Source organism: Carassius carassius, chromosome 13, assembly GCF_963082965.1.
Source record: "Carassius carassius chromosome 13, fCarCar2.1, whole genome shotgun sequence".
NCBI classification, from domain to species: Eukaryota; Metazoa; Chordata; class Actinopteri; order Cypriniformes; family Cyprinidae; genus Carassius; species Carassius carassius.
In genome coordinates this window covers 17,050,749-17,078,166 of record NC_081767.1, presented here as the reverse complement: position 1 = coordinate 17,078,166, position 27,418 = coordinate 17,050,749, and the positions used below count along the sequence as shown (strand labels likewise).

At 37.5% G+C, this 27,418-nt stretch overlaps 2 protein-coding genes across 2 annotated transcripts in view; both read left to right on the top strand.

Moving 5' to 3' along the window:
- LOC132156003 (acetyl-coenzyme A transporter 1-like) overlaps positions 1 to 27,418 on the top strand; it is a 249,357-nt gene that overhangs the window by 57,039 nt on the left and 164,900 nt on the right. The window lies entirely within an intron of this gene.
- Positions 1 to 27,418, top strand: part of LOC132155994 (1-phosphatidylinositol 4,5-bisphosphate phosphodiesterase eta-1-like) — a 77,111-nt gene that overhangs the window by 18,187 nt on the left and 31,506 nt on the right. The window contains exons 3-10 of the mRNA XM_059564797.1: positions 1,829 to 2,072; positions 4,810 to 4,939; positions 6,563 to 6,733; positions 8,128 to 8,221; positions 19,403 to 19,606; positions 19,707 to 19,827; positions 21,375 to 21,546; positions 26,406 to 26,513. Of these exons, the coding sequence (XP_059420780.1) occupies positions 1,829 to 2,072; positions 4,810 to 4,939; positions 6,563 to 6,733; positions 8,128 to 8,221; positions 19,403 to 19,606; positions 19,707 to 19,827; positions 21,375 to 21,546; positions 26,406 to 26,513 (1,244 nt within the window). The remainder of the gene's footprint in view (positions 1 to 1,828; positions 2,073 to 4,809; positions 4,940 to 6,562; positions 6,734 to 8,127; positions 8,222 to 19,402; positions 19,607 to 19,706; positions 19,828 to 21,374; positions 21,547 to 26,405; positions 26,514 to 27,418) is intronic.

The window sequence follows — 27,418 nt, the reverse complement described above, 5'->3', positions numbered from 1 at the left end:
ATTAAATTCCCTATTGATGGAAACAGCTTGTGACAAATCAGAGTCGGAAACAATCTGCTTCCAATGTGTTCCAAATCTGTGGTTTACTGATCTCTTTCTCTGTCACTTTCTTGATTTATTTTTCTTGTTCACTCGCTCTCCCTTTCTCTTTAACTCCCCCTCTTTATAATCTCTGTGTATTATTTGCTCTCTTCTGCTTCCCCATCAACGCAGCCCATGTGATTTTGATATGTTAAGTGTCAGAGCGCAGCTCTCCTCTCTTACATAATGGCTGTGTATGAATCACGGGCCGGGGCTTCCAGAAACACGCCGCTCTCTCACCATCTGTGTCTGCGCTCCACTCTGCTTGTTTGGGTGAAGTGAATGCTGCATGAGCACCCCTTTTTTCCCTGGAAGAGTGTTCTGTTAGTGTACTGGAAATAGATCCTGTTCACTCCTCTCCATATTCACTGTAGGCTTTTGTTAACAGAGCTGATCTGACCTAGCCCAGATGGGTGGATTATTACACAGTATGGTTAAAAAGCTCAAGTGCTATTGTCCCCTCCATCTCACCCACTTTCTCCCCACCTTCTCTCTATTTTGCCACTGTCATGTTTGTGAACTGCTCTCATAAAATAAGCCTCTTTGTTAGTCCATTTGCATAATTTAAAAAAGGACGGATTGTGCCCTGCTCATTGTCAGATTAAGAGATCAGCACCAGAATCAATGGCTTTGATGTGACTTGGCTTTCTAGAACACATGCAGAGCTGTTTGATCAGATTGTTATCATGACAGGAAGTGTTAAAGATCTGTGTTAAAGGAGTAGCTCATTCAGAAAAAGAAAAAAAATCTGTAATTTTATATGCCATTCTAAATCTGCATAAAGTCTTCATACTGAAATCTAAAAAGATATTTTAACCAAAAACATGAAAATTATTTTATCATTTACTCTGGCTGATGCCATTCCTAGACTGTTTGACTTTCTTTTCTTTCTTTTTTCCTGTGGAACATAAAATAACATATTTAGAAAAATCCCTGTTATTAATATTATTATTATTATTATTATTATTATTTACAATCAAAGTCAATGGTCAGGATAACTATTTGGTTCTTCAGAAGAAAGAAAGTCACACTGGTTGGAATGATCCACTTTTGTGTTTCACAGAAATAATATCAGTATACTGTATGAGTTTGAAATGATGTGGTTGTGTAAAAAAAGACAGAATTTTCTTGTTGCTGTGTAATATCCCTTTGAAAGGGGTTTGCTAAAAGATTTAGAGGCTGGTTTGGGTATAGATGTTGATAAGACTGAAGTGGACAGAAAGCACACACTGCCTGCAGAGGTTGTCAAGAATTCTGCTTTCATGTAAAGCAACAAAACAAACACTACTGCCAACACTAAAGCCTGGATTCCCTTATGGGAAACCAAAGAATAGTGACTAATAATGAGAGCAACAGAGAGCAAAAGGCACTGGGAGAAAGTAGTGCTGAAATCTAATTACATATTGCTATGGACCAATGCTTAAAAAATAAGAGACAAACATAAGGAAGATGGGGGAGTTGAGGTGATAACTGTCAGGTTTTGCCACTCCAAGTAATTCCTTATTCAGTTGCCGAATCAGATAATTATCATTAACACAACATTACCACCTCAGTTTCTGTTCATTTCATTTGAAATTAAACTGTTCACCCAAGCAAGTCTCTTATTGTAGTGGAGTAATGTGGGTCAGATCGCTGCTGGCAAGGCTTTAGCTAATGAAAGTATCTCTGCGTGTTGGTCATCCATAGCTAGTGGCTCATTGTTTCAGGGGTTCAAAGATCATGTTCTTTTTTTCTCTCTCCCTTCCAGTCACCATCGACTCGCTCTACAAGGTCACAGAAGGTCGTCAGTCTGACATTTTTCATCGCCATGCGGAAGGGAACTTTGATCCGAGCTGTTGTTTCACTATTTACCACGGCAACCACATGGAATCTCTAGACTTGGTTACCTCAAATGCAGAGGAAGCGCGGACATGGGTGACCGGACTCGGATATCTGATGGCCGGAATCAGTGATGAGGATTCACTCGCCAAGAGACAGCGCACACATGACCAATATCCTTTACTGCAAGATGAATGATGGACAGATGGATGCATTTAATACAGCTACAGTTATCATTTACTCATCTCCATGTTGTTTTTCCTGGGGGCCACGAAAGGAGTTGTTTTGAGAAATGTTTAAGCTGCTATTTTCGAGCAACAAATGCATTTTCTCAATTATATACACTGCTGTTCAAAAGTTTCAGGCGAGTTAGTATTAACAAATTTTTTTGAAAGAAGATTTTTTTTTTTTTTTTTTCTCACTCAGATTTATTCTATTCAGAAATTTCAGTAGCCATTCATACTTTCACACAATTCTTCAGAAATTTTTATAATATGCTGATATCTGGTGCTCAGTAACCATTTATTATCAGTGTTAATAACAGTTGGCTGCTTAATAATTTTGCAGACATCATGATAATATATTATATATTATTAAAATTATATATATATAATTTATTTATTTTGATGAGCAGGAAGTTCAAAAGAACAAAATCTATTCGTAATATAATTATAAAAATATAATTTTAATATTTTTCTGTAACATTAAGAAGGTCTTTACTGTTGTTTTTGATCAATATAAAGCTTCCTTGCTATATATATATATATATATATATATATATATATATATATATATATATATATATATATATATATATATATATATATATATATATATGAGGAGGAGTTGAATACATTACTGGATACATAGATAGAAGCAGAGAGGGAAGGATAGATTTGTGATTGATTTTGACTGATTTATTTAGACCGATTTACAAAAGAGAGAGAGATGTACAAAGAGGGAGATAGTGTGAGCTTTTTGAGTCAGTCTGCCTGTGAGAAGTTCACTGCTTCAGGGAGTCTTCCTCTGCAGGAAGTTCTTGCAGAAGCACAGCCTCACATAAAAGGACTGGCCTTAGAGGAAGAGGAGATAAAAAGCCAGAGCTGCTCATCCTCTCTTCTCTTATGTTTATGTCTGTTATTCTCATTAAAGAGGCGTGAGTCATCAGGAGGCAGTCATTATAATCTCCCATAATAGTAGAAACACAGCATCTGGCTGCTGGTAATTTCCACTGATGCTTTTAATCTAGACGACAGTTCAACTATGACCTATTTTATTGTTGTCCTATAAGAGATGCTATACTATTGAATATAGACAATGAACCTTTATTTGGCCTGCAAAATTGTGTTAATGTGAAATGTCCGCACTTCGTGATTGATACTCCTTTCCAAATTTAAGTTTGCAATTCCTGATTTTAATCTTTTTAAGTTTCTTTCTTTTAAAAATTTTAAGTTTAAAATAGTCTTCAAATTGCATTTCTTGAGTAACTTATTTGATTCTGATCACTCTGATTCAGTGTTCATTCAGTGAAGAATTCATCAGAGTGATTCAAACAGTAACTCATGAGTTTTTCTGAGTGAAAAGTCGTTTGTTTAGGAATCAGACTACATTGTTTGCTCTGGATGCTTTCGATTAATTACAACGAATGTAATCGTTTGTTTGTGAATCTGACTTCCTTGTATGTTACTTTGTACAGCCCATGAGAACATTATTGTGTGCCATTGGTTTATGGTACACACCTTTTTTATCGTTCCACATTCATTTTAAGCTGCAAACCTGTAAAATATGTCTGAGAAAGAAAGAAACACTGTCACAGAGTAAAGGATTGATCTTGCAATTTTGAAAATCAATATCCGAGACTTTTCAAGTGCAGAAAATCTTTATTTTTAGCGTGCCCTATAAAGCAGCCAGATATTTCTATGACACACAGATTTACCCACTCAACACCCGCTGTTCAAGACATGCTTAATAGATCAAAGGAAACGGATTAACATTAAATGACGTGTAATATAAAACAGATATTCTGCTTCGTACAGCTCTGTTTAAATGTTAATGGTCTTCTGATTAGCCTTCCTCATCGCACCGCTGTTACCTGAATTGTCCGTTTGGATGACTTTCAAAGTCTGTCCTTTGTCTGCAGACCCTTCAAAGTAGTCTCTCTTTTTCCTTTCAGTCACAGAAGCGCTGCCTCTTTCCTGCCTGTAATTACATCCATCACAGGCTTTCTGCCAACTGTCATACTTCATAAAACCAGACTTCACTTCTTCCACAGTATAGATGTATCAGAATTCATCAAATTGATCAGAATTACATACAGTATTACATAAAGAAATGTATTATCCACAAGTAAGTATCTTGAATGTCATGCATTTGCCCTCTAACTGGATTAAGATCCAGGTCTTTTGTTTTCAAAATCTCATAACTTGGGGACTATTCACTTTATGAGACAAATAAAGCAACCCAATTGCACTAAACAGATGGGCTGACACATTAAAACAGAACTTTGCTTATTTCAACTGTCAGGATGGCCATTTTTCATGAAAAATCAATGAAAATGCCCACTTGCACTCACAATAAACCTTGCATGTCCTTATTGTGTGTTTGTCAGCTTTGAGATCCTCTTAGTTGTGCATTAGAGCAAATTGTGTTACATCTAGAGAAGGATGAGCTCATCCACTCCTCATGTGCACAGGCAGAAAAGTAATATAGATAATAATTTTCCTAATTAGGTTTCTTTTAAAGAGACAGACCACCCAGAAAGGAAAAGCATAAAGTTTGTGATGAACTTTTTCTGTTTACACTATGTTGCCATCCTGAAAATCTTTTGTCACACGTTTCAGTGTAAGTTGATTCTGTGGCTTCATTGTGCAGCTTTTTCCCTGGTGGTCTTTTCTCTTAACCTTGCTGTAAGTGGATGAAGCAGACCTTCGAGGAGGCTGATAAGAATGGAGATGGTCTTCTGAATATTGAAGAGATCTACCAGCTTTTACACAAGTTGAACGTCAACTTGCCTCGCAGGAAAGTTAAACAGATGTTCCAGGTATGTGGGGAAGATTGGAAAAGTGGAAGCCTTAAAGGGACAGGACACCCAAAAATGAGAAGTTTTCATTTAGTCATCAGATGTATATGACTTTATTTCTTCAGATGAATGCAGATTAAGATTTTAGTAATAAATACCTCTCTGTGAGTTCATATAAACACAATTTGAAGCTCGTGTGAGAAATTAACTAACGTTTACGTCAAATGTAAACTCGACCCTCTAGTAAAACTGTGTGTGACAAGTGACCAAGATTGATGGTTTATAGTTTAAAAAGTTTAAAATTGTAGTATTGTTCTTGCACACACCTACCGCTTAGCTTCAGAAGACATTGATTTATGCACTGGTAGTTGTATGGATTATCATCACGATGGCTGCATGTACTTTTTTTAGTGTCACTATTTGGGAACTATTAACTTGCATTATATAAACTCACAGAGATGGATTATTTTTCTAAATTTCTTGGTATGTTCATCTAAGAAAATAAAGGCATGAGGATGAGTGAATTTTTTGGAGAGAATTTTTGGGATGAGAGAATTTTTGGGGGGTCGACTGTCCTTTTAATGTAAATTGTGTCTAATATGTTGATAAGTCTCATGAAATTCAGTCAGTATTTCCATTGCTTTGTGGAAACTATGATATAATCAGGCTCAGGCTGTTCCCTCAAGGCAAGGTATAAATTATAATTTTAAACATCTCATTGTTTTCCTTGTACTATTTGTTTAGTAGAGCTGTGCTTACACTATTTTGTTCTATATTGCGCCTTACGATCAAGGTCAAGAAGTCGTATCTCCATTTTTGGTTCAGTTAACCTAATTTCTGTGAAAGTCATTGAACTTGAGCTAATACTGACCAGTAGTAGTTTTGACAGTAAAAGAGAGAAGGAGAATTGTGCAGAAATGGAGTATAATATGGATGAAAAAATAAAGACTTTTCACTTAAACTGAGACTGTTGTTCAAAAAGGTAAATTTATACTATTGTAATAGAACAGGCATGATGAGACCATTTATATTTTATATTTTAAAGGGGTCCTATTATGCTCTTTTACAAAGTCTTGATTTTGTTTTAGGGGTTTACTAGAACATGCTCTCATGCTTGGTATTTTTCACATAATTTACATCATTACAATACCTTTATCCCCAGCCTGGCACAAACGCCTTGATAAGTTGTTCTTTTTCGTCGTCCTGTCTGATGCAAACAACTAAACGTTCTAACCACAACCTTGCCCCTCACCACTCCCCAACCATATGAATTTCCGTAGGGGGAAATTATTTTAATGATGGGCCGCTTTGTGACATCACAAAACCCAAAATATAACACTGTAGTCCAAATGAGCCATTCAATGTAGTTCTCGAAAGGGATTTAAAAAACAACAACAAAATAAGACCCATTGGAGTGGACTTTAAGATTTGCAATTTAGTAGATTTTAATGCCCAAACACACACTATGCACTGACTGAAAATGAAAAAGTGAAAACGCATTATAGGACCATTTTAAACTTATCTTTCTTGTATGCATAATTATTGTAATAGTAGTAATTATAGTAAAGGCATTTAAGGAAATTTTCTCTTCAAAGCTTTGAAACCCATTATGTGTCTTTGCTCTTTCTCTGCATGTGTTCACAGGAAGCAGACACTGATGACCAGCAGGGAACACTGACGTATGAGGAGTTCTCTGTCTTCTATAAGATGATGTCATTAAGGCGAGACCTCTATCTGCTGCTCATGTGCTTCAGTGAGAAGAAGGATCACCTGACCGCAGAGGAACTTGGCAACTTTCTGCGAGTGGAGCAAAAGGTCAGTGTAACATCTCTTCCTGATCAGAACCTGTGACTTCTCAGATTCTACATTGTGTCTCTTAATTTACCATATTTATATGTCATTCTCATCTCAGAATTGAAGCTTGGATCCATGGTAAGGGCCAGTACACATATCACAGTGGCAATGTCTGTTTGTGATATTTTCACATGCTTTTATGAACATACATTACTGGAGAGGCTCTCTCCCTCAGCCTTTCATAGTGTTTTAAATGTAAATCCCATAAGCACTGTGCTGACTGATGTTCCAAAACCGCTTCTGATGTCTAGCTCTTAGCCTCTTCTATTTCCTCTCTTGCATCATACTGTGTCTTTATAGTGAAATGGTCCAAAGTTGCCTTGCCACTATTAGTCATGAGTTGAAGCACCTTTTTCATCAAGTTAAACTTTTATTTGACATATAATAATAATAATACTAATAAAAAAAATACAAGAATCTACTTAAGTCATCCAAGCCCATACTTCCAAACACATGTATCTTATGGCTTTATAATTCCTCCTGTTGGTTCTTACATCAAACACACACACACACACACACACACACACACACACACACACACACACACACACACACACACACACACACACACACACACAGTAATACAGAACTACTGTATACAACATATTCTATATTTAATATGAATATGTGTGTTCATACACAACTCTTTAAAAGTTTGGGGTCAGTAAGAGCTTTTTTACAGAAATTAATACTTTTATCAAGGACACATCAAATTGATCAAAAGTGGCAGTAAAGCTTTTTACATGTATTTTCAAATAAAAACTTTCTACACATTTAAAGAATTCTGAAATAAAATTAGCACAGTTTCCACAAAATACTAAGCAGCACAACTGTTTTCAAAACGGATAATTATAGGAAACGTTTCCTGTCAAATTAGCATATTGCAAGGATCATATGACATCTTGTTTCATGCATTTCTTTTCTGTTACACCCTTTTTTATTGTATTTTTTTCCCTCTTCCAGCTCAAAATCTGTCTGTGCTCTCGGGTTTTTTAAGAATCAGAAAGTGAAAGGCTCTGCCTCTCTATCAGCCATTATAATTGCTTTCCAGCTGAGGCTATGAACAGCCCCAGTGTGATGCTAAAAAAGCCTCTCTGTGCCCATGCTCCCTCTCTCTGCCCAAACACGGACCATGAAGCCCTAGGGGAAGTTGTGAAAAGAGGGAAAGTGTGCTGCAGACAAAACAGAAGCATGAAGTCAATTAGTGACAGAATGTCAGTTTGGAGGGTTTTTGTGATCCTACTTTAAAAGGAGGTGAACCTTAGAGACCAAATGATTGACATGTTATGGATCCTATATGGAAGAGTGACATGAGGTTTACCCTCTCTTTTCGTTGCTTCTCTGCTTCTTCACAGATGTCCAATGTGACCCCTGAGCACTGTGTGGACATAATCAATAAGTTTGAAGTCGCTGAGGAGAACAAGCAGAATGGAGTTCTTGGAATAGAAGGTGAGAGCTTTGTTTGGCCACACTCAGCTTTTCTTACTCTACTTGTTTTCCTAGATTTATTGGAGAATAACTCGATTATATTATATTCCTGATCATGTGTGTAATAATAATAATTATAATTATTATTATTATTATTATAATTATGCTGTAACCAAAAATTATTGTCCAAGCTAATCTCAGAACAGCACAAATCCAACATCAATAGTGCTTACAGAAGACACTGCTAAACCAGCACCAGTTGAACAGATCTGAGCTGTCATGAAATTGTGTCACGTTTATTTGTATGGCATGTGAGTCTGTATCTCCAGTAAGTGGCAACCTACTGTAGAGATTATGGAATATGTGACTCCAAAGCTGTGGCAGAAAGTATCTATGTGAAAGCTGTATTTTGGTACTTTCCATTGTTTGCTGACACATCCACTATATTAGAAATGCCTTTACCGTTTACATTTTACAAAGTGGTGGTTAGTGTGACAGCAGAGCAGGCTTTTCTGCTGTATTTTAAAGGTTCTGTTTGTAAGTAAGTAAAATTTATTTATATAGCACCTTTCACAGACAAGAAGTCACAAAGTGCTTTACAATCTGTTAATAAGAAGGATCAAACATGAATACAATAAATCTACCATAACACAACACACAGAAACACTCTTCACAAACATGAAATGACAAGTAACCACTGCTGTTAAATAAAAGTGAGTCCAAAAAGATGCGTCTTCAGATGTTTTTTAAAAGAATTGACAGAACCCATAGTTCTCAGTGCTAATGGAAGTGAGTTCCAAAGCCTCAGTGCCACAGTACAAAAAGCACGATCACCTTTAGTCTTAAGACGTGTTCTAGGGACAATTAAAAGGTCCAGACCAGAAGACCGTAAGAGCCGACCCGGTGAATGTTTATGTAAAAGATCCTGAATATAGAGAGGTGCCTGACCATGCAAGGCTCTATAAGTGATAACTAAAATTTTAAACTGCACTCTGAATTCAACTGGGAGCCAATGAAGGTCCTTGAGAACTGGTCTTATATGAGACCACTTACTGGTACCAGTCAACAGCCGTGCAGCTGCATTTTTGTACAACTTGTAGTCGCTCCATAGAAGACTTATTCAAACAAGTATACAGAACATTGCAATAGTCCAAACGTGACCAGATGAAGGCATGAACAAGCATCTCCATCTCTTTTCTTGAGACCACCGATCTAATCTGAGCAATGTTCCTAAGATGGAAAAAACATGAGCGAACTACAGACTTTATATGACTGTTAAAACATATGGCTCTATCCAGAAAGACACCTAGATTTCTTATTTCACTACAATCTGAAGTGGCTGAAACCCCCAAAACCTGCTTAATCCTAGGTATAATATTGTCAGGAGCAAAGATCATCATTTCAGTTTTATTCTTATTAAGTTGCAAAAAATTGTTTGCCATCCATTTATTAATGGAGACTAAACAATCCTGTAGAACTGACAGTTTATCTAGACTATCAGGTCTAAACGAAATAAATAACTGAATGTCATCTGCATATAAATGCTAAGATATTATTTTAAAACTATTAATAATCTGTCCAAGAGGAAGCATATACAAGTTAAACAACAAAGGGCCCAGCACAGAACCTTGTGGCACACCACAGGACAAAAGTACAGAATCGGACATAAAGGATCCAACAGATACCGAAAAAGACCTATCGGACAGATAAGATGAAAACCAATCCAGAGCCGAACCCGAAATACCTACTAAACAGCATAATCTATTAATCTGCAGTGATCCACAGTGTCAAATGTTGCGCTAAGATCTAACATAACCAACACGGAACATTTCCCGGCATCTGTGGCCATCAAAATGTCATTTGATAGCCTGAGTAAGGCGGTTTCAGTAGAATGATTTTTGCGAAAGCCTGATTGAAATTTGTCATAAATATTATGAGTATCCAAAATATCATTCAACTGCATTGCCACAACCTTTTACAGGATTTTAGAAATGAAGGGCAACTTAGAGATAGGCCTATAGTTGTTCAACGATGTAACATCAAGATTACACTTTTTCAAGAGCAGTTGAACAACAGCGTGTTTAAAACACCTAGGGACCTGGCCCAACTTTAGCGAAAGGTTAACAATTGAGACCAAACATGGACCAATGGATGTAATAGTTTCCATGACCACAGAAGCAGGCAAAATATCCGCCGGACTTTGAGAAGGTTTCATCATACAAACTATCTTTATAAGATCATTAAAGGATATTGACTGAAAAGAGCTTAAAATTGAGGGCCGCTCTGTTATAATTACAGAGGGGATAGCTGATGGTAAAATGCTAGCCCTAACAGCCATAACCTTACCCACAAAATGAGACAAAAAATTATTACAATCATCGTTAGAAAAAACAGGTACAGATGATGTAACAGGAGACACAAGACAATTAATAGTGTCAAACAAAGTCTTGGGATTCCTTTTACAAGTTAAAATCAATTTTTTTAAATACAGCGCTCTGGCCACCTTGATCATCTCATGTAAATCAGACAGTAACTCTTTAAAATACAGACGATGAACCTGGAGCCACGTAGATTTCCACAAATGTTCAGTCTTCCAACACACACGTCTGAGACTGCGAATTGCATCATTTATCCATGGTGAAGTATTAACCACGGGAATATGCCGATTCCTAAATGGAGCCACTTTATCCAGTAACAAAGTGCAGTGATCATTAAACAACTGTACAGAACTGTCAATGTCATTTAAAATAATAACCGAGTTGGAATCAAAAGTGGTCGAGAAACTCTCAACAGCAACTTGGGTAATCATGCGAGAACAAGACACCCGCTTGACCGGCAGTGGATTTTCGTTACACGCAAGATTAAATAAAACACATTTATGATCACTAACATAGACATCCTCTGTACACACATCGTCAATATTTAAACCATGAGAAAACACTAAATCAAGTAAGTGTCCTTTATCATGTGTAGGACCAGAGACATGTTGAACAAAATTAAAAGTATCCATTAAATTTAAAAAATTTAAAACAGTATTACATGCAGCATTATCCACATGAATTTTAAAATCACTGACAATAATAACTCTATTCAACTTAATGATAAAGGATAAAAAGTCAGGGAAGTCGTGGCCTAATGGTTAGAGAGTCGGACTCCCAATCGAAAGGTTGTGAGTTTGAGTCCCGGGCCGGCAGGAATTGTGGGTGGGGGGGGGTGCATGTACAATTCTCTCTCCACCTTCAATGCCACGACTTAGGTGCCCTTGAGCAAGGCATCGAACCCCAAACTGCTCCCCGGGCGCCGCAGCATAAATGGCTGCCCACTGCTCCGGGTGTGTGTTCACAGTGTGTGTGTGTGTTTACTGCTCTGTGTGTGTGCACTTCGGATGGGTTAAATTCTGAGTATGGGTCACCATACTTGGCTGAATGTCACTTCACTATTCTAAGTCGCTCAGAAAAGGACCCAAAATCCCAGGAGGCCGATAAACAAGAATACAATAAAAAGAATTTGATCGGGGGTGGTCACGTGACCCGGAGCAAGATGGACGCTTGAGACTTCGCTCCTTGCTAAACCAAGGTTTAAAGTTCTTTTTCTCGCTTGGCAAACGTCACTTAATCAGTTATTTTCTATCTCAAGTATGCCTAAACCTCCTCGTGACAAAGATTTTCCTATATTTTCGTCGTCTGGCCCGTCCACCGGGAAAAAGAAAGCGACGACTCGACTGACCGCGTGCTCCACTGATGAAGATGAGCATGGTGAAATTGACACGGAGGCCACCGAGCAGACTACCATGGATCAGATTTTGATTGAAATCAAATCCGTGGCCTCCCGTGTTGATAACATGGATGAAGCTGTCGAAGCTCGTTTGAATACGATAAACAGTGCTCTGGGTGACATTAAAACATCTATCACGTCAGTTGAGCTTTCTCTTTCCAATCTATCTAATCGAGCAACAGATTTGGAAAAACGAATGGATGAAGCCGAAACTCGGATCTCAAATACCGAGGATAGTCGCGACAATTGCGAAGCCCAAATATCAGCTATGCAAAAGATAGTGGATATGCTGCAGCTGAAGGTTGACGACCTGGAGAACCGCGGGCGTCTGAAGAATTTAAAGATCGTCAATCTCCCGGAGAAAGCGGAAGGCTCCACTTTACTCGCGGACTTTCTCCAAACTACCATTCCAACTTTAGTCGGCCTACCTGCTGACTTTCCTCCTCTGGAGATTGAACGCGCCCATCGCGCTCTGGTCCCGAGCCCGGACGCGAATAAGCCACCAAGAAGTATTCTTGTGCGATTTCTCCGGTACTCTCAGAAAGAAGCGGTTCTCAGGGCAGCTTTGAAGAAGCGCGACATCCTCTATAATGAATCCAGATTAAGGTTCTACTCTGACCTTTCGGCGGAGGTCCTGCGCAAACGTCGTGAGTTTGACTCCGTGGGGAAATTGATGGCCCGTCGGAATATGTATCGTGGCTTTGCCTACCCTGCGAGGCTTCGCTGTCTTCATAACGGGCAAATTCGTCTTTTTGATACCCCCGAATCAGCCGCTGCCTTTTTGGAATCTCTTACTTGAGGTATTTTTGCTGCTACTCTCGTTTGTTAAGGAGGATTATTGACTTGATCTACAGCGAGTCCCTTCATTACTTTCTAGTTTTTAAGACTAAAGGAGCCAACCTGTTTTTATTTACTCACTTTTTTGTATATTTATTTATTTATTTTTAAAGCCTGCCTGATTTAAAGTAATTTGGAATAACTAGGAGGTTTAATTAATCTTAAGTATAGCTTCCCATTTATAACATAGTTTTTATTTTATTCCTAAGGGACTCTCCTTTCCTTTTCCTCGCAGTGTTTTTTTTTTCTTTCTCTTTTTTTTTTTAATTCAGTCTCTTGGTTTGGCCGTTGTCTCTGGCGACTGAATTGTTATTGTGGTCACTAATTTGTGGATTTGTACTGATTATTACGTTCGTTGACTTCATTAAGGGGGGTTTTACTCTGTCGTTTGGGGACAGAGTGGGGGTGGGTACGTGCTGCAAGGTTTTCTTTGATGTTTTATGTGTTTGTTGTAAGCCAACTCTCTGTTGCCTTTTTTTCGCCAAATAAAATCGCTTTATCTTCGCGATTAATTCACACCTTTCATGGCTGGTTCACTTAAACTTATTATTGGAATGTTCAAGGGATTGGACATGTAATTAAAAGAAAAAAAATTCTAACTCATTTGAAAAAACAAAAACCTGATATAGTATTGCTTCAGGAAACAAAATTATCCGACGTAGAACACTCAAAGCTAGGGAAAGACTGGGTTGGTCAAGTCTACTTTTCTTCTTACTCACAGAACAAAAGAGGGGTAGCCATTCTTATTAATAAAAATCTACCTTTTATTTTAGAATATAAAGAATCAGATGCTGAAGGGAGATTTATTATGATCACAGGATCGATCCTCAAATGCCATGTAACAATTCTCAATCTCTATGCTCCAAATTCTGATTCGCCTAATTTTATAACACAGATGATTTTACTGTTCACTCATCATTGTAAAGGCTTAGGTTTTCTAGCTGGAGACTTTAATTGTATAATGAATGCCTCTCTGGACAAATCCTCATCTGCAAACGTATCAAACCCTAAATCATCTAAGATGCTCAATAATTTATGTTCTGACTCCGGTTTGATAGACGTATGGCGTCAATTAAATCCTAAAGTGAGGGATTATACTTTTTTTTCTCACCCCCACAATTCATATTCCAGGCTGGACTATTTCTTTCTCCCTAAACAATTTTTGCATGCAGTTCAGACTTGTCATATTGACTCTATTGTCCTATCAGATCATGCAGCAGTTTGTTTGCAAATTGACCCCGCCTTCAGTATTCCTAGATCTTCAAATTGGAGATTTAATACATCTCTTTTAAACAGTGATCATTTTTCATCTTTTGTTTCAGATAGTTTGTCTCAATTTTGGCTCGACGACAGAAATTCTCCTGTGTCTTCTGCCATAATTTGGGATGCAGCCAAAGCTACTCTACGCGGTCATCTTATTTCTTATACTTCCCACCTTAAAAGAGCCAAAGACAGTAATAGGAAAAATCTTGAAAAGGAGGTAACTAGATTGGAACAAATGCACAAGCAATTCCCTACAGTTTCAAATTTAAAATTACTGGAGAATGCAAGAACTAAACTAAATATGGATCATACCTCCCATATTCAGAAGCTTCTTCTCTTTACTAAACAAAAATTTTATGAATTTGGCAATAAATCTAGCCGGTTACTGGCATACCAATTAAATAATCAAAACAACGACAGGTCGATTAATATGATACGGAATATAAATGGTGTCACTTCTAGTGACCCTTTAGTCATAAATAGTACTTTTAAGGAATTGTATAAATCGCTATACAGTTCTGAATCAAAAGCGACAGACTCTGACATTGCTGCCTTTTTAAGTAATATCACATTACCGTTATGTTCTGAGGAGGACCGTTTTAACCTAAATGCTCCTTTTTCAGTAGAGGAGGTTTGGGCAGCAATTCAATCCATGCCAAATGGGAAGTGCCCCGGTCCAGATGGTTTCCCACTGGAATTTTTCAAAAAATTCTGGCCCAATATCCATCCGATTTTTATGCCTGCGATCAATGATATCTGGAAAGGTGAAATCCCCCCATCTTGGAGACAGGCTTCAATTAGTTTACTCCTAAAAAAAGATAAAAATCCTCTAGATTGTTCATCTTATAGGCCTATTAGTCTCCTTAATGTAGACTATAAGATAATGGCAAAAGTTCTGGCCTGCAGACTGGAATCAATTCTTCCTAAGGTTATAAATCCTGATCAAGCAGGCTTTGTGAAATCCAGGCATGGTTCGGATAATGTACGTCGTGCTCTTAATGCTATACATTATTTTAATACTCAGAAAAAGATATCAATGATATTATCTTTGGACGCCGAAAAGGCTTTTGACCGCGTGGAGTGGCCTTTTTTGTTTTTAGTTTTGGAAAAATTTGGATTAAGCTCTAATTTTATTAATGTTATTAAGCATCTTTACTCAGACTCTACTGCCTCCGTCAACACAAATGGTTTGATGTCCGAAGGTTTTTCAGTACGTAGAGGTTGCAGACAGGGATGCCCCTTATCGCCCTTATTGTTCACACTATTTATTGAACCTTTGGCAGAGTCTATCAGGACTAATCCTGAGATATCTGGAATTATAATTAACGGGAAAAAACACGTCATCTCTCTGTATGCAGATGACGTCCTTTTATATTTAGAAAATTTACAGACATCTACTCCTGCAGTTCTGACTTCCTTGGCTTTGTTCAGTACTGTGTCGGGATACAAAGTTAATATCGAAAAGTCTGTTTCTATGTCTTTTAATTACTTTAATAACCCTACAATACAATTTCCTTTTGAGATTTCTAAAAAAGGTTTTAAGTATCTTGGCATTCTCCTCACCCCTGATTTGAATAATTTATTTGAAGCAAATTACTCCCCTTTAGTTCAAAACGTTAAAAAAGATTTAGAAAAGTGGACCCCTCTGCCAATTTCTCTTCTTGGGAGAGTTAACGTCATAAAAATGAACATACTTCCTCGACTTAACTATCTTTTTCAAAATCTCCCATGCTATTTAGCTACATCGTTTTTTAAAACTTTGAATTCTTACATATCTCGTTATATCTGGAATAATAAGCAGCAGAGAGTTGGTCTTTCTAAACTTTGTAAACCAAAGGACCTTGGGGGTCTCTCCTTACCCAATTTTCAGCTTTATTATTGGGCTGCTCAATTCAAAATGATAACAAGCTGGGTTATGAATAAGCAGGATGCTATGTGGATTGATTTTGAATCTTTATTTTGCCATCCAAGAAGATTAGATTCCCTGTGGTTTATTAATAATATAACTCAGATAAACTCTCTTAATGATAATGTGATTGTCTATAATACATTACTGGTTTGGAATGATGTGAAAAAACATTTGAATATCCCCCAAACTATATCCATACACTCCCCTCTGGCTTTGAACCCAGACATTCCCATTCAGATTAGGAGCATTGGATTGCTGGATTGGAGTTTTAAAGGCTTGTCTGACTTTTCAGGAATGTTTACCTCTGAAACTTTGAGATCATTTGAACAAATTAGAGAAGAGTTCGATATTCCCTCCGAAGACTTTTTCAAATATCTTCAAATTCGGCATTTTATAGAGTCTCTTTTAAAACAAAATAGATTCCGATTTAAATTATCAGAATTGGAAGAAACCATACTATCAGTTAAATCGTTCAAAGGACTTATTTCAAAATTTTATGCCTTATTAACTCATTCTGATTCTTCAGTGTATGATTCTTTGAAACCACTATGGGAACGGGACCTAGGAGTTCTGTTTAATTCTGAAAATTGGACCAAGATCTGCGATGGTATCTTTCCAAAATGTACCTCAATTTCCATACATGAACAAAATTTCAAATTTTTCCACAGAATTTATTTTACACCTGTTCGACTGCATAAAATGTTCCCAGGTTGTTCCGACCTCTGTTTTAAATGCAAAGCTTGTAAGGGCACATTCTTTCATGTATTTTGGTCTTGTGTTCACATCCAACCATTTTGGAGAGGGGTCCACTCTGCAATCCAGGAGATAACAGGGAAACGGTTAATGTTATCCCCCTCACTTTTTTTGTTGAATGACATTCCTAAAGACCTTTTTGACTCGGACCTCAAATCTCTGTTTACTACCCTCATATTTCTGGCTAAGAAATGTATATTACTAAAATGGTCTACATCTCAGATCCCTACAATTTCCATGTGGATTTCTCAGCTGTCAACCTTTCATCCTTTGGAGAAATTAACTTATGACCTCAACCACAAACAGGACAAATTCAGGAAACTTTGGGAACCTCTTCAATCCTTCCTACACAAAATTTGAAATTTTATTTTTTAGAGATTTTTGGCTTCTTCTGTTTTGATTTATTATGTTTTTTGTTAACAGATACACTTGTACATTTTATTTAACTTGCAGCACTTGGGGTCTGTTTGTTTGTCTGTTTGTTTGATTGTTTCTGTCTCGGTTGTCTGTATTATTTGAAAATCTCTAATAAAAAAAAAAAAAAAAGAATTTGATCGACCAACCTTAGACATCTGTAATTCAAAGGACGAGTACGTGTTGGAGTTCATCAACTGGCAAATAAACTGATTTTTATAAACAACAGCAAGTCCACCCCCACGGCCCACGAGCCTTGGTGTGCTGATGAATGAACATTCCGCAGGACAGAGTTCAATCAAATGGGAAAACTCCATACTCCGTTGCCATGTCTCCGTCAACAACATAAAGTCCAAATTTTTATAAGTGAATAGTTCATTGAGCAGGAATGACCTGTTTCTGATTGATCGAACATTCAACAAAGCAATCTTAAGCGGTGCAGATCTACCACCTGGAGCAGAGACAGAGGTACGCAGCAGCGACCTCAAGTGCTCGTCGCACACACCGCGACCGGTCGAAGAAACTCTCAGGGGCAAAAGAAATGGACCACTGTAGACGCTCGGAACAAAGGGGCGAAGACACGGCAATCTGGAAACAACACAGCACTGCTCCAACTTCCAGAGTATCCTGAGATGCACCTGTCTCCCAGCCCTTTTTCCTCTCCTTCTCCTCGGCTTCTTAGTACGTCTCTCAAGTCCCTCTCCTTCCCGCATGCAGACAGCCGATGCAGGTGGACAGCGGTACAGGGTTGATTCGCCCAAGCCACTCCAGGTACAAAAGCCACCACACTTGGTCACAGATGAACGAATTAAAATCATCGTTTGGCGATCATACACCCACACGGCAGACACATCATAGGAGGACAAACTTAATAACAGCAACGCACATAAAATAATTAAAACAAAACGAAACGATCCTCCAGCCACAGCGGCAATGCCAAACACAGGCGCCATCTTGGACCGGTAGAGGATCTTCTTTGTGTGTGTGGTGTGAAATTTCATCTAATCTTTTTGAAGCTTTATTGATTGGGTCCATGAGCACTGTCCACTGATAGTGAAGCACTGGGTGCCCTCTTTTCCCTTAAGCTAAATAAGACACAGTGGCTCAGCTCTGCTTGGCTTTCTACTATAGCAAAGCTAGTAGAACTGATTGAACCTGCCTGCTGTGTGTGAGCCCTTAATAATCCTCTGGTCAGAAATCAGTGTAATAGATAGAAATATATCTATCTGTCTGTCTGTCTGGATAGATAGACAGGTAGATGAGGGAGCATTTTAATCCATCTTTTTTGTCCATTTTTGACTGCTTTTCTGATTTATTTGAGGTGAGGGTCTGTGGGTGGGTGTATGTATGGGACTTTTCTGACCTTTCAATATAATATTGCAGAATAAGCTTGTACAATTTACATGTGAATGCTGTGGGTTTGTGTAAGAGTCAGGACTTGTAAGAGAACATAATGTTTTTTTTTTTTTTTTTTACTTCAAAACAAACTCAGCCGGCAGTTTAAATCCCATCTGTTTAAGAATTAGGTCAGTAGGCAGAGAGGAAGTGGTCTATAGGGGCTTCTTACACATGGGCGTTTACACTGCGAAAGCGATCCAATCGAATGTGTTTTCGACTACCACTGGAAGTGGTCAAGCTCAAAACATTTCAGGTCCCATTTACACCGGTATTTGGCGTTGTACACTTGTGATTGGATAGAAAAAAAAAAAAACACCTTTATGTGTAAACGGGGCCTTCCTTCTGTCTGTCATTTTTATACATGGTATTTATTGCAAATTTGCATTAGAGTTTTGTTTATGTGTGTGTCACTTTCATAACTGAATGATGTTTCTTAGTGACTTGTTTTCCAGTAGTGACTTGTCAAGCTGAAACTAATTGATTCAGCACACGTTTGCTGCATACCATTCTCACACAGCTCTCTTTTTGTCTAAAAACTGCATTTTTGAAAGCGAGCAAGACATTTAGGCTTTTAAAATATCACTGGGTTGATCCCTCCAGTTGTTGCGCTCTGCAGTTTTGCCATCAACGCCTTTACCTGTTGTCCTCATATTTTCTTGGCAGAATTGATTGTGTAAGGTTGTAATAACTAAAATTTTAGCAGTGCATCATTAATTATTTGACAAAATTTTGAGCTTTTAAAAGACATGTTGCATGTTTTTTTTTGGTTTATTTTGATTTTGTAGCACTATATAATATACAGCTCAAAGAAATTAAAAATATACAGCTGTTTTGTGTCTGCTTTCACTATCTAGGGTTCACCAGCTACATGCGGAGCCCAGTCTGTGATGTGTTCAACCCTCAGCACAACGAGGTCAATCAAGATATGGATCAGCCTCTGTGTAACTATTTCATAGCCTCTTCGCACAACACCTACCTGACTGGAGATCAGCTGCTGTCCCATTCCAAGACGGACATGTATGCTTGGGTCCTGCAGGCCGGCTGCCGCTGTGTGGAGGGTAAGACAACTCTTGTGGATATATGTGTTATATATATTTTCCAATGTTTGTAAATAAAATATTTTTAGAACGCTGTTTGTGACTATGCTTTGTGTTACAGTGGACTGCTGGGATGGTCCAGACGGGGAGCCTATGGTCCAGCACGGTTACACTCTGACCTCCAAGATCACCTTTAAATCTGTCATTGAGACCATCAACAAATACGCCTTTGTAAACAATGAGTGCGTACTTCCTTCTCTCTTCAGTTTTTCTTCTCTCTTTTATAATAGTCGTTTATGATCAGCCGTTAGTTGGTGTCAGGAAATCAATCATCATTTTCTTTGTAGCTTTTCAAGACTATCCCTACTGGGCACAGCAAAGCCATTCAATGCTCATTTAAAACAGCCATACAGTATGTTCATCTTTTTAAAAATGTCAAAGTAATTTAAACTTAAACATTACAATAAATCTTCATAATACAAAATTGATTAAAATACTGCATATTTCAGTTAAACATCTTCACAGGGGAATGTCATGGGTGTCTGTGTTAGACTTCTGTCTTTTTTGTATGTTTAATAGTTATTCTAAAAAGCAATTCAGATGGGCTTGCAGACCCTATGATTGCTATATCTTTTTCATCTTACTATTACCAGATATGACACCCAATGGGGTGCATAACATAAAAATTGTGTTTAATTTGTTGTGGAAAATTGTTTTGTTTTTCAACAAAAAACATTCATCCAGTACAGTAATAATTAATGAGAACCTTCTGTACCAGTGCCTGGATGCTCCTAGAAAGCTACATTGTGTGTTTCTTTAATGGCGTTTTATCATTAAAAACCCACCTATTTCAGCTAATGGCTCAACATAATGTAGAAAATGAGCCTTTTAGCACATGCACATCACATGCAAATTACACTCACCAAATCCCATGACACCTGCTGAGACAGCATTGCTATCACTGTAGCCCTACAGGGCATCTTTTTATCTTTCCATTTCCATTTCTTTCAAATTCTTTGTTTTTTTTCATGGTGTGTGTACGTGTATGTGTGGATTTGTGTGTGAGAGGAATGTCATTCATAATTTAGGGCTTTTTAAACCCAGAGGGTTTCCCTGATTCTTAGTATCTGGCATTCAGGTAACGTATAGGATTTCTGAATCTAATTATGTCATTTTCGTGCACTACGTATGTTATGTAGTGGGACAATGATATTCATTCTCTGAGAAAAACATAATATTGTATGCAGATATCTATATTATCTTAATATCTACTACTTTTCAACTAAATGTATCTTGATTCAAGAATGTTTCCATAGTTTTATTCGGAAGCAAGCCACAAACACTGATTAAGAAAAAGATTTTTGCATTGTTACATGTGTGGAGTTTTTTGCATGCTTTTGGAAACACCTTGTTAGAGCAATTGTTAGAGTATGTAATGTCGAAATCTCAGACTATGAGTGAGAATAGAAACCAAAGTCAAATGTGATTTGTTTGAGTGTGTAGATGAAGTAAAAACAACAGCAAGAAAGCAAGTGGCAAGGGAAAGAAGGTAAAAAGAGAGACAGTCAAACAAAAGACAGACAGGCAGGAAAAAGGGAAGAGTGTGATGGGAAAAGAGAAAGCGCACATGACAGTGAAGACGAGCCAAGATGAAAGAAATTCGGATAAAAGGTTAATGTCGGGGGAAGGCTCTGGAGGCAGGAAGCAGTTGCTGACTGTTCTGGCTGTTCCCTGGTTTGTGATTACTGTCACCCTTATCCTTTCTCTCTTCTGTCTCCTGCTGCATCAGGTTCCCCGTGATCCTGTCCATAGAGAATCACTGCAGCATTCAGCAGCAGAAGAAGATAGCTCAGCACCTGAAAGAGATCTTCGGAGACAAGCTGGATGTGGGGGAGGCTCTGAACAAAGACCCAAAGCAGCTTCCCAGTCCGAACTGCCTGAAGGGCAAGATACTTATAAAGGTTTGGCATGAACTAAAGAAACCCTCATCTCCATTTCTGTCTTTACCAAAACCTGAAATCCTCAATTATTCTTTTCATTTTCCTGTTTTTTTCCCCCCACTGTTCTCTCTTTTCTTTCTATCTTTTGTTAAAACCAACTTAAATTTCCACATTGGTATGGACTAGTTAGTTCTGTTTTGGTGCTGGTCTAACTGTTGAACCAGCATAGTCTTGACCAGAGCTGGCCCTAACATTTTGGGGGCCCTACGCAGATTTTTAAAAGGGGCCCCCACCACCTATGGTTTCAGTTAACCACCTGCTCCCATCCTCCGATGTGCATATCCTGAATGATACCTTGTAGTAGAGTTTTAGAAAATTGTCTTACTCATATTTAATTACTTTCAAGTTATATATATTGCATGCAACATTTTTAAATTACAATTGTTCAGCTATTGTTTTAAAGGGTTGATTCATAGATAAATTAAAGTTCTGTCATTTATTACTCACCCTCACGTTGTTCCTGCAGTATGACAAATTCAGAGCACAAATTAAGATATTTTTTTTTTATGAAATCCGAGAGCTTTCTGACCCTGCAGAGACAGCAATGCATCTAAAACATTCCCAGGGCCAGAAAGATATATTATTAAAATAGTCCATATGACATCAGTGGTTCAACCATAATGTTATGAAGCTACAAGAATACTTAATGTGTGCAAAGAAAACAAACAAAAAAAAGACTTTATTCAACAGTCAACAATGCCTTTATTACCTCACTTGGCCTGGGAATGTTTCAGTTGCATTACTGGCTATGCAGGGTCAGAAAGCTCTCGGATTTCATCAATTTCATAATTTGTGTTCTGAAGATTAACAAAGGTCTTATGGTTTTGGAACGGCATTAGGGTGATTAATTAATTACATAAGTTTTAATTACATAAGTTTTATTTTTTGGTGAATTATCCCTTTAAGATAAATATATCAAAGATTATTGCTTAAAGCATAAACACCTGCCAATGAGTTATGAAAATTAGAATTATTAATTATTATATTATTTAGTCCAGATTAAAATGCAAAAAGAAAAAATATACATGCAAACAAACATGTAAATGAAAACATGTAAATACTGTTTTGACCTACTTCTCTGTGACAAGCAAGCAGACACAGAAAGTTGCGGTGCTTTATGTAGAGGGGTAAACATGCTAATCACAGTATTTCTGCTGTTCCATAAGTGCCAGCTCCTATCAGAGAATGAACTTGCATTTTGATTCAGCCTGTCTGCTGATTAGATCAATGGCAAAAATCAGACCGAATTGTGATGCAGCAAACACAAAGTGCTGACAAGTGTAACTGATCGATAATATATATATATATATATATATATATATATATATATAAAATATATATATAAAATAAACTAATAGATAACACAGTTATTGGCACAGTGTCTCACTAAATGCCAAATTAAATGTTGATGCGATGCAGCAACAGCCATTTCATCGTCAGCTTTACAAAATCCTTCACTTATCCTTATCTTGGTCACTTTCTTTTCTATTTTTCCTCTTCTCTGCACCAGATTGATAGTGTTGCACCACTTTGACAAGAGGTGGAGGCGGGGCCTTGCATAATTTGTAGGGCCCTACGCTACTTGCGTAGTGAGTGAATAGGGCTGCTCGGCTCTGCTGTTCACCAAAAATTACCAGTATGCTAGACTTTCAGATTCCAGACAAGTAAAATAGACCATTTACACAATGATTTTGAAATGTTTAAATCACTTTCAAAACAAAAATATAGCAGTTGGATAAATAAATACAGTTGGACAGACTTGTAGGACATTCAAGTCCACATTTTTATGGTTGTTGAGCCCTTAAATGATTGGCACTGAAAGACCAGCCAATTATACAATTCTGAACAGGGACAGCCAGAATGTGTGAAGGGAGAATGAGTGTTAGTTATAAAGAGATGAGCTGAAGTGAAGGAGTGGGGTTAGCTGTCTAGCGAGTTGGGAAAGACACTCACACACACACACATGTATATGTCTTTTATGGGGACTCTCCATAGGTGTAATTATTTATTGCTAAACTAATCATATTTCCTGTCCTCTAACCCTAATGTCACCCCTAAATATAACACTCACAGAAAGCCTCTGGCATTTTTTAAATTTAAAAACAACAGCAACACTGTTTTATTAAGCCATTTAAGTTATATGGAGACTGAAAGAGTTTACATTTTAATGCCCATGTTAACATTGTAATACCCATTTCATTATATATATATACAGTACAGACCAAAAGTTTGGACACACCTTCTCATTCAAAGAGTCTTCTTTATTTTCATGACTATGAAAATTGTAGATTCACACTGAAGGCATCAAAACTATGAATTATATATGGAATTATATACATAACAAAAAAGTGTGAAACAACTGAAAATATGTCATATTCTAGGTTCTTCAAAGTAGCCACCTTTTGCTTTGATTACTGCTTTGCACTCTCTTGGCATTCTCTTGATGAGCTTCAAGAGGTATCACCTGAAATGGTCTTCCAACAGTCTTGAAGGAGTTCCCGAGAGATGCTTAGCACTTGTTGGCCCTTTTGCCTTCTGTCTGCGGTCCAGCTCACCCCTAAACCATCTCGATTGGGTTCAGGTCTGGTGACTGTGGAGGCCAGGTCATCTGGCGCAGCACCCCATCACTCTCCTTCTTGGTCAAATAGCCCTTGATGCCTTCAGTGTGACTCTACAATTTTCATAGTCATGAAAATAAAGAAAACTCTTTGAATGAGAAGGTGTGTCCAAACTTTTGGTCTGTACTGTATATATATATATATATATATATATAATGTTCTCATAAACTATATTTTCAAGCACAGACCCACACACACACACATACACACATTTTTTTAATGATACAACTCTTGCATTGCTACTTTCTATACAACCAGCACCTCACTCTTCCAATACAAGAGTATAGGGTTGTTCAATTTGTTACAATAGCAAAAATGTGTTTGTGTGTGTTTTTTAAAGCCCTTTAAATGTTCCATGAGGATTTATACTTTGAAGTGCTCTATGGAACCTTAGTGGTGTTATGAACAATATTTTTATTAATAGTTTATTTTCTTTAATATTAGTGTTTAATATATATGAAATCATACTCAAAATATGTAACTTAAGCTACCAGTAGGTAGTTTAATGTTTTAATGAGTGAGTTTGTTCGGTCATTCATTCAACCAATTCATTCAAATGGCTGATTCATTCAGAAATTAAGTAAGTGACAGTAAAGACAGGTTATTGAATCATTCGCTTACCTAAATGCATTCAAAAATATGCATTCATTTAGTAAAGAATTATTGTTTTGTGTTGCTAGGTGATGCAAAACAGTTATGCTGTGGCTTTGTTTGGAACTATTTTAATTATATTTATCGATTATACTGTCAATTATAAATTATTGAATATACTGATAATATTGTGTCCAAAAACACAATGTTAACTTTTTATTCATTGAGCTATTGTATAAAATAAATATAACATTTGCAGTCGTGCACATATTTTTGCCAAACAAAGCAAAACCAAATGATAAAAATCCATTCCCAATTTTTTTTTAATCCCCAAAAAACCCAAATAGTTTCAATTATCAAGTAGATTTGACTGCTGATGGACTGTCCCGTATTTGCACTCTTCCACCCTGAGCAGCTGTACCAACAAGAATTTCTCGTAAGCAATGGAGGTGTTTTGTAGTTGGATGTAAAAGTGAACATGGGAGTCTTTATTTTCTACCAACATTAGAGCCACTGAGGACGCAGTGGATTGTTTTTGATGGTAATGCACCACATCTTTAAAGATGTTTTTTGTTTTTCTTTGGCCTTGTAAAGTAAATGATAATGAAATTTTCATTTTAGCTAAACTACTTTAGCTAAAATGAAGGGTGTAATTGGATGACAGGCGGTCAGTCAGATGAGAAGAGAGTATTACTTTGAGTAAATACCAACGTCACTGTGCCAGCGAGGATACTCTCTAAAACAGGTCAGGACAGATGGCACTGCCAGCCTGCTACTCTACAGGACCCTCCCAGTTGAGCAAACTGTGACGGCAGACTCTTAAACCCAGCAGGGACTCTTTGTGATTGGAGCACACTTGAGTAAATCCCCCCACACTTGAACACGGGTCTCCTTAGATTACACACACACACTTAATCATGTCACAATGTCAGCACCCTCTGCCAGAAAAGAGCACTCATTCTGGAAACTGTGGAGGTCAAAAGCACGGGATTGATTTTCCCTCCATCTTGTCCCTCAACCAACAACTGCTATTTCCCACTAGCCCCCACACAAATGTGTTTGTGAGAGAGACCTACAGACAAGGAGGAGACAAGGGTCTGTGTTTGGAGTTTTAGGATTAAGGACCCTTAAATGGCTTTCAGTGTTTCGAAGTGTAAATGAAGACCCTGTTTATCCTCAGGTATTCTAGATATTCAGTGCTTTATGGGTTATTGGATTCCCTTTATAAATGATTGCTTCCTACTGCTGAAAATTGTCTGAATTATGGGAAAATTGGTTGTGTATCTTATCGGGAATGAAACGACAGGATTACTGACTCAAACTAAAAGTAAAAATTCAGGCTTCCTAGAAAGAAAATGTTATTTTATTGTTATTTCATTGGGTTAAGAGTGCATACTACACTTCTCTTTCACCTGTGGTCAGCAGTCATTAGTATGGATTCAGTTCTGTTCTATCAATATCTGAGGTGCTGTGTCAACGCACACAGGCTCTAAGGTGTTGTCGATAGTTTAAAGAGAGGTGAAACACTATCTAATCCTCAGTAATGGGGTTGTTTGCTGACACTGTAAAAAAGGATCATGGAAACATTAATTCTTCCCTTTTTGTCTATAGGGAAAGCGTCTTCCTCTGTACTTGTCTGCAGATGCTGAAGAGGGTGAAGTGTCTGACGATGACAGTGCTGATGAGATTGAAGATGACTTCAAACTGAATAATAGCATGGTAAGACTGTAACACACACTGATCAGGATTGAGCACAGTGACTGATCACTAACACACACATACATACACACTCAGCAGAGTGATTTAATTCATATTTGAACATCAAATGTACATGTACATTTTTGTCCATTTGGATTAGCATTAAAAGGTAAACATTACCTTTTACATATGTACAACTTTACAGTATCACACTGCACTGATGCAGTGCCATAACGGGACTGCCAATCATCAGTAAATAATGGAGAAACCTGTTCAGTAAAGACCATTTTAATACAAGGTTTTGTTCATAAACAAATTACAGTCTTTGTATGGATGACATGACCTTCAAAATTCAACGAGTACAAACTGTTAATGTTGGCTCAACATTACCCCGATGAGCAAAACGATGTTGGATCGACGTTGGAGATCAATGTCCTTTCGACGCCACGAGAAACGTTGATTCTATGTTGATTCTATGTCAGTTTGTTATCTGGGCAGAGTTTGTACTCATTGAATTTTGAAGATCATGACAAAATTGAAAATATACTTGAATACATTTTTAAAATATTCTCAGTGAAGAGCTTCTTGACATGTCCAGTTGAATCAGACAATAGAAGAGAGCATTATTGTAGCTGTCTGTTATTATATAGGTCTGGAGCATAAAAAACACTTAAAATTAGTTGTAGTGGTTGTTGTATTTTATTAGCATGGCTACAGAGATGCTGCTATCAACAATATATATACAGTATATACACAGTAATAAAATGTTACACATACACTAAGAAGACATCCAAAAGGCCCTTTTTACCGCCACACGTACCGCCGCGGCGGCGGTATAAAGTGCATTTGCAGCCTTTGACCGCTCAGTGGCACTTTAACCACAAGTTATCAAACAAGCGCATCAAAGCACATTATCGCTAATAGAC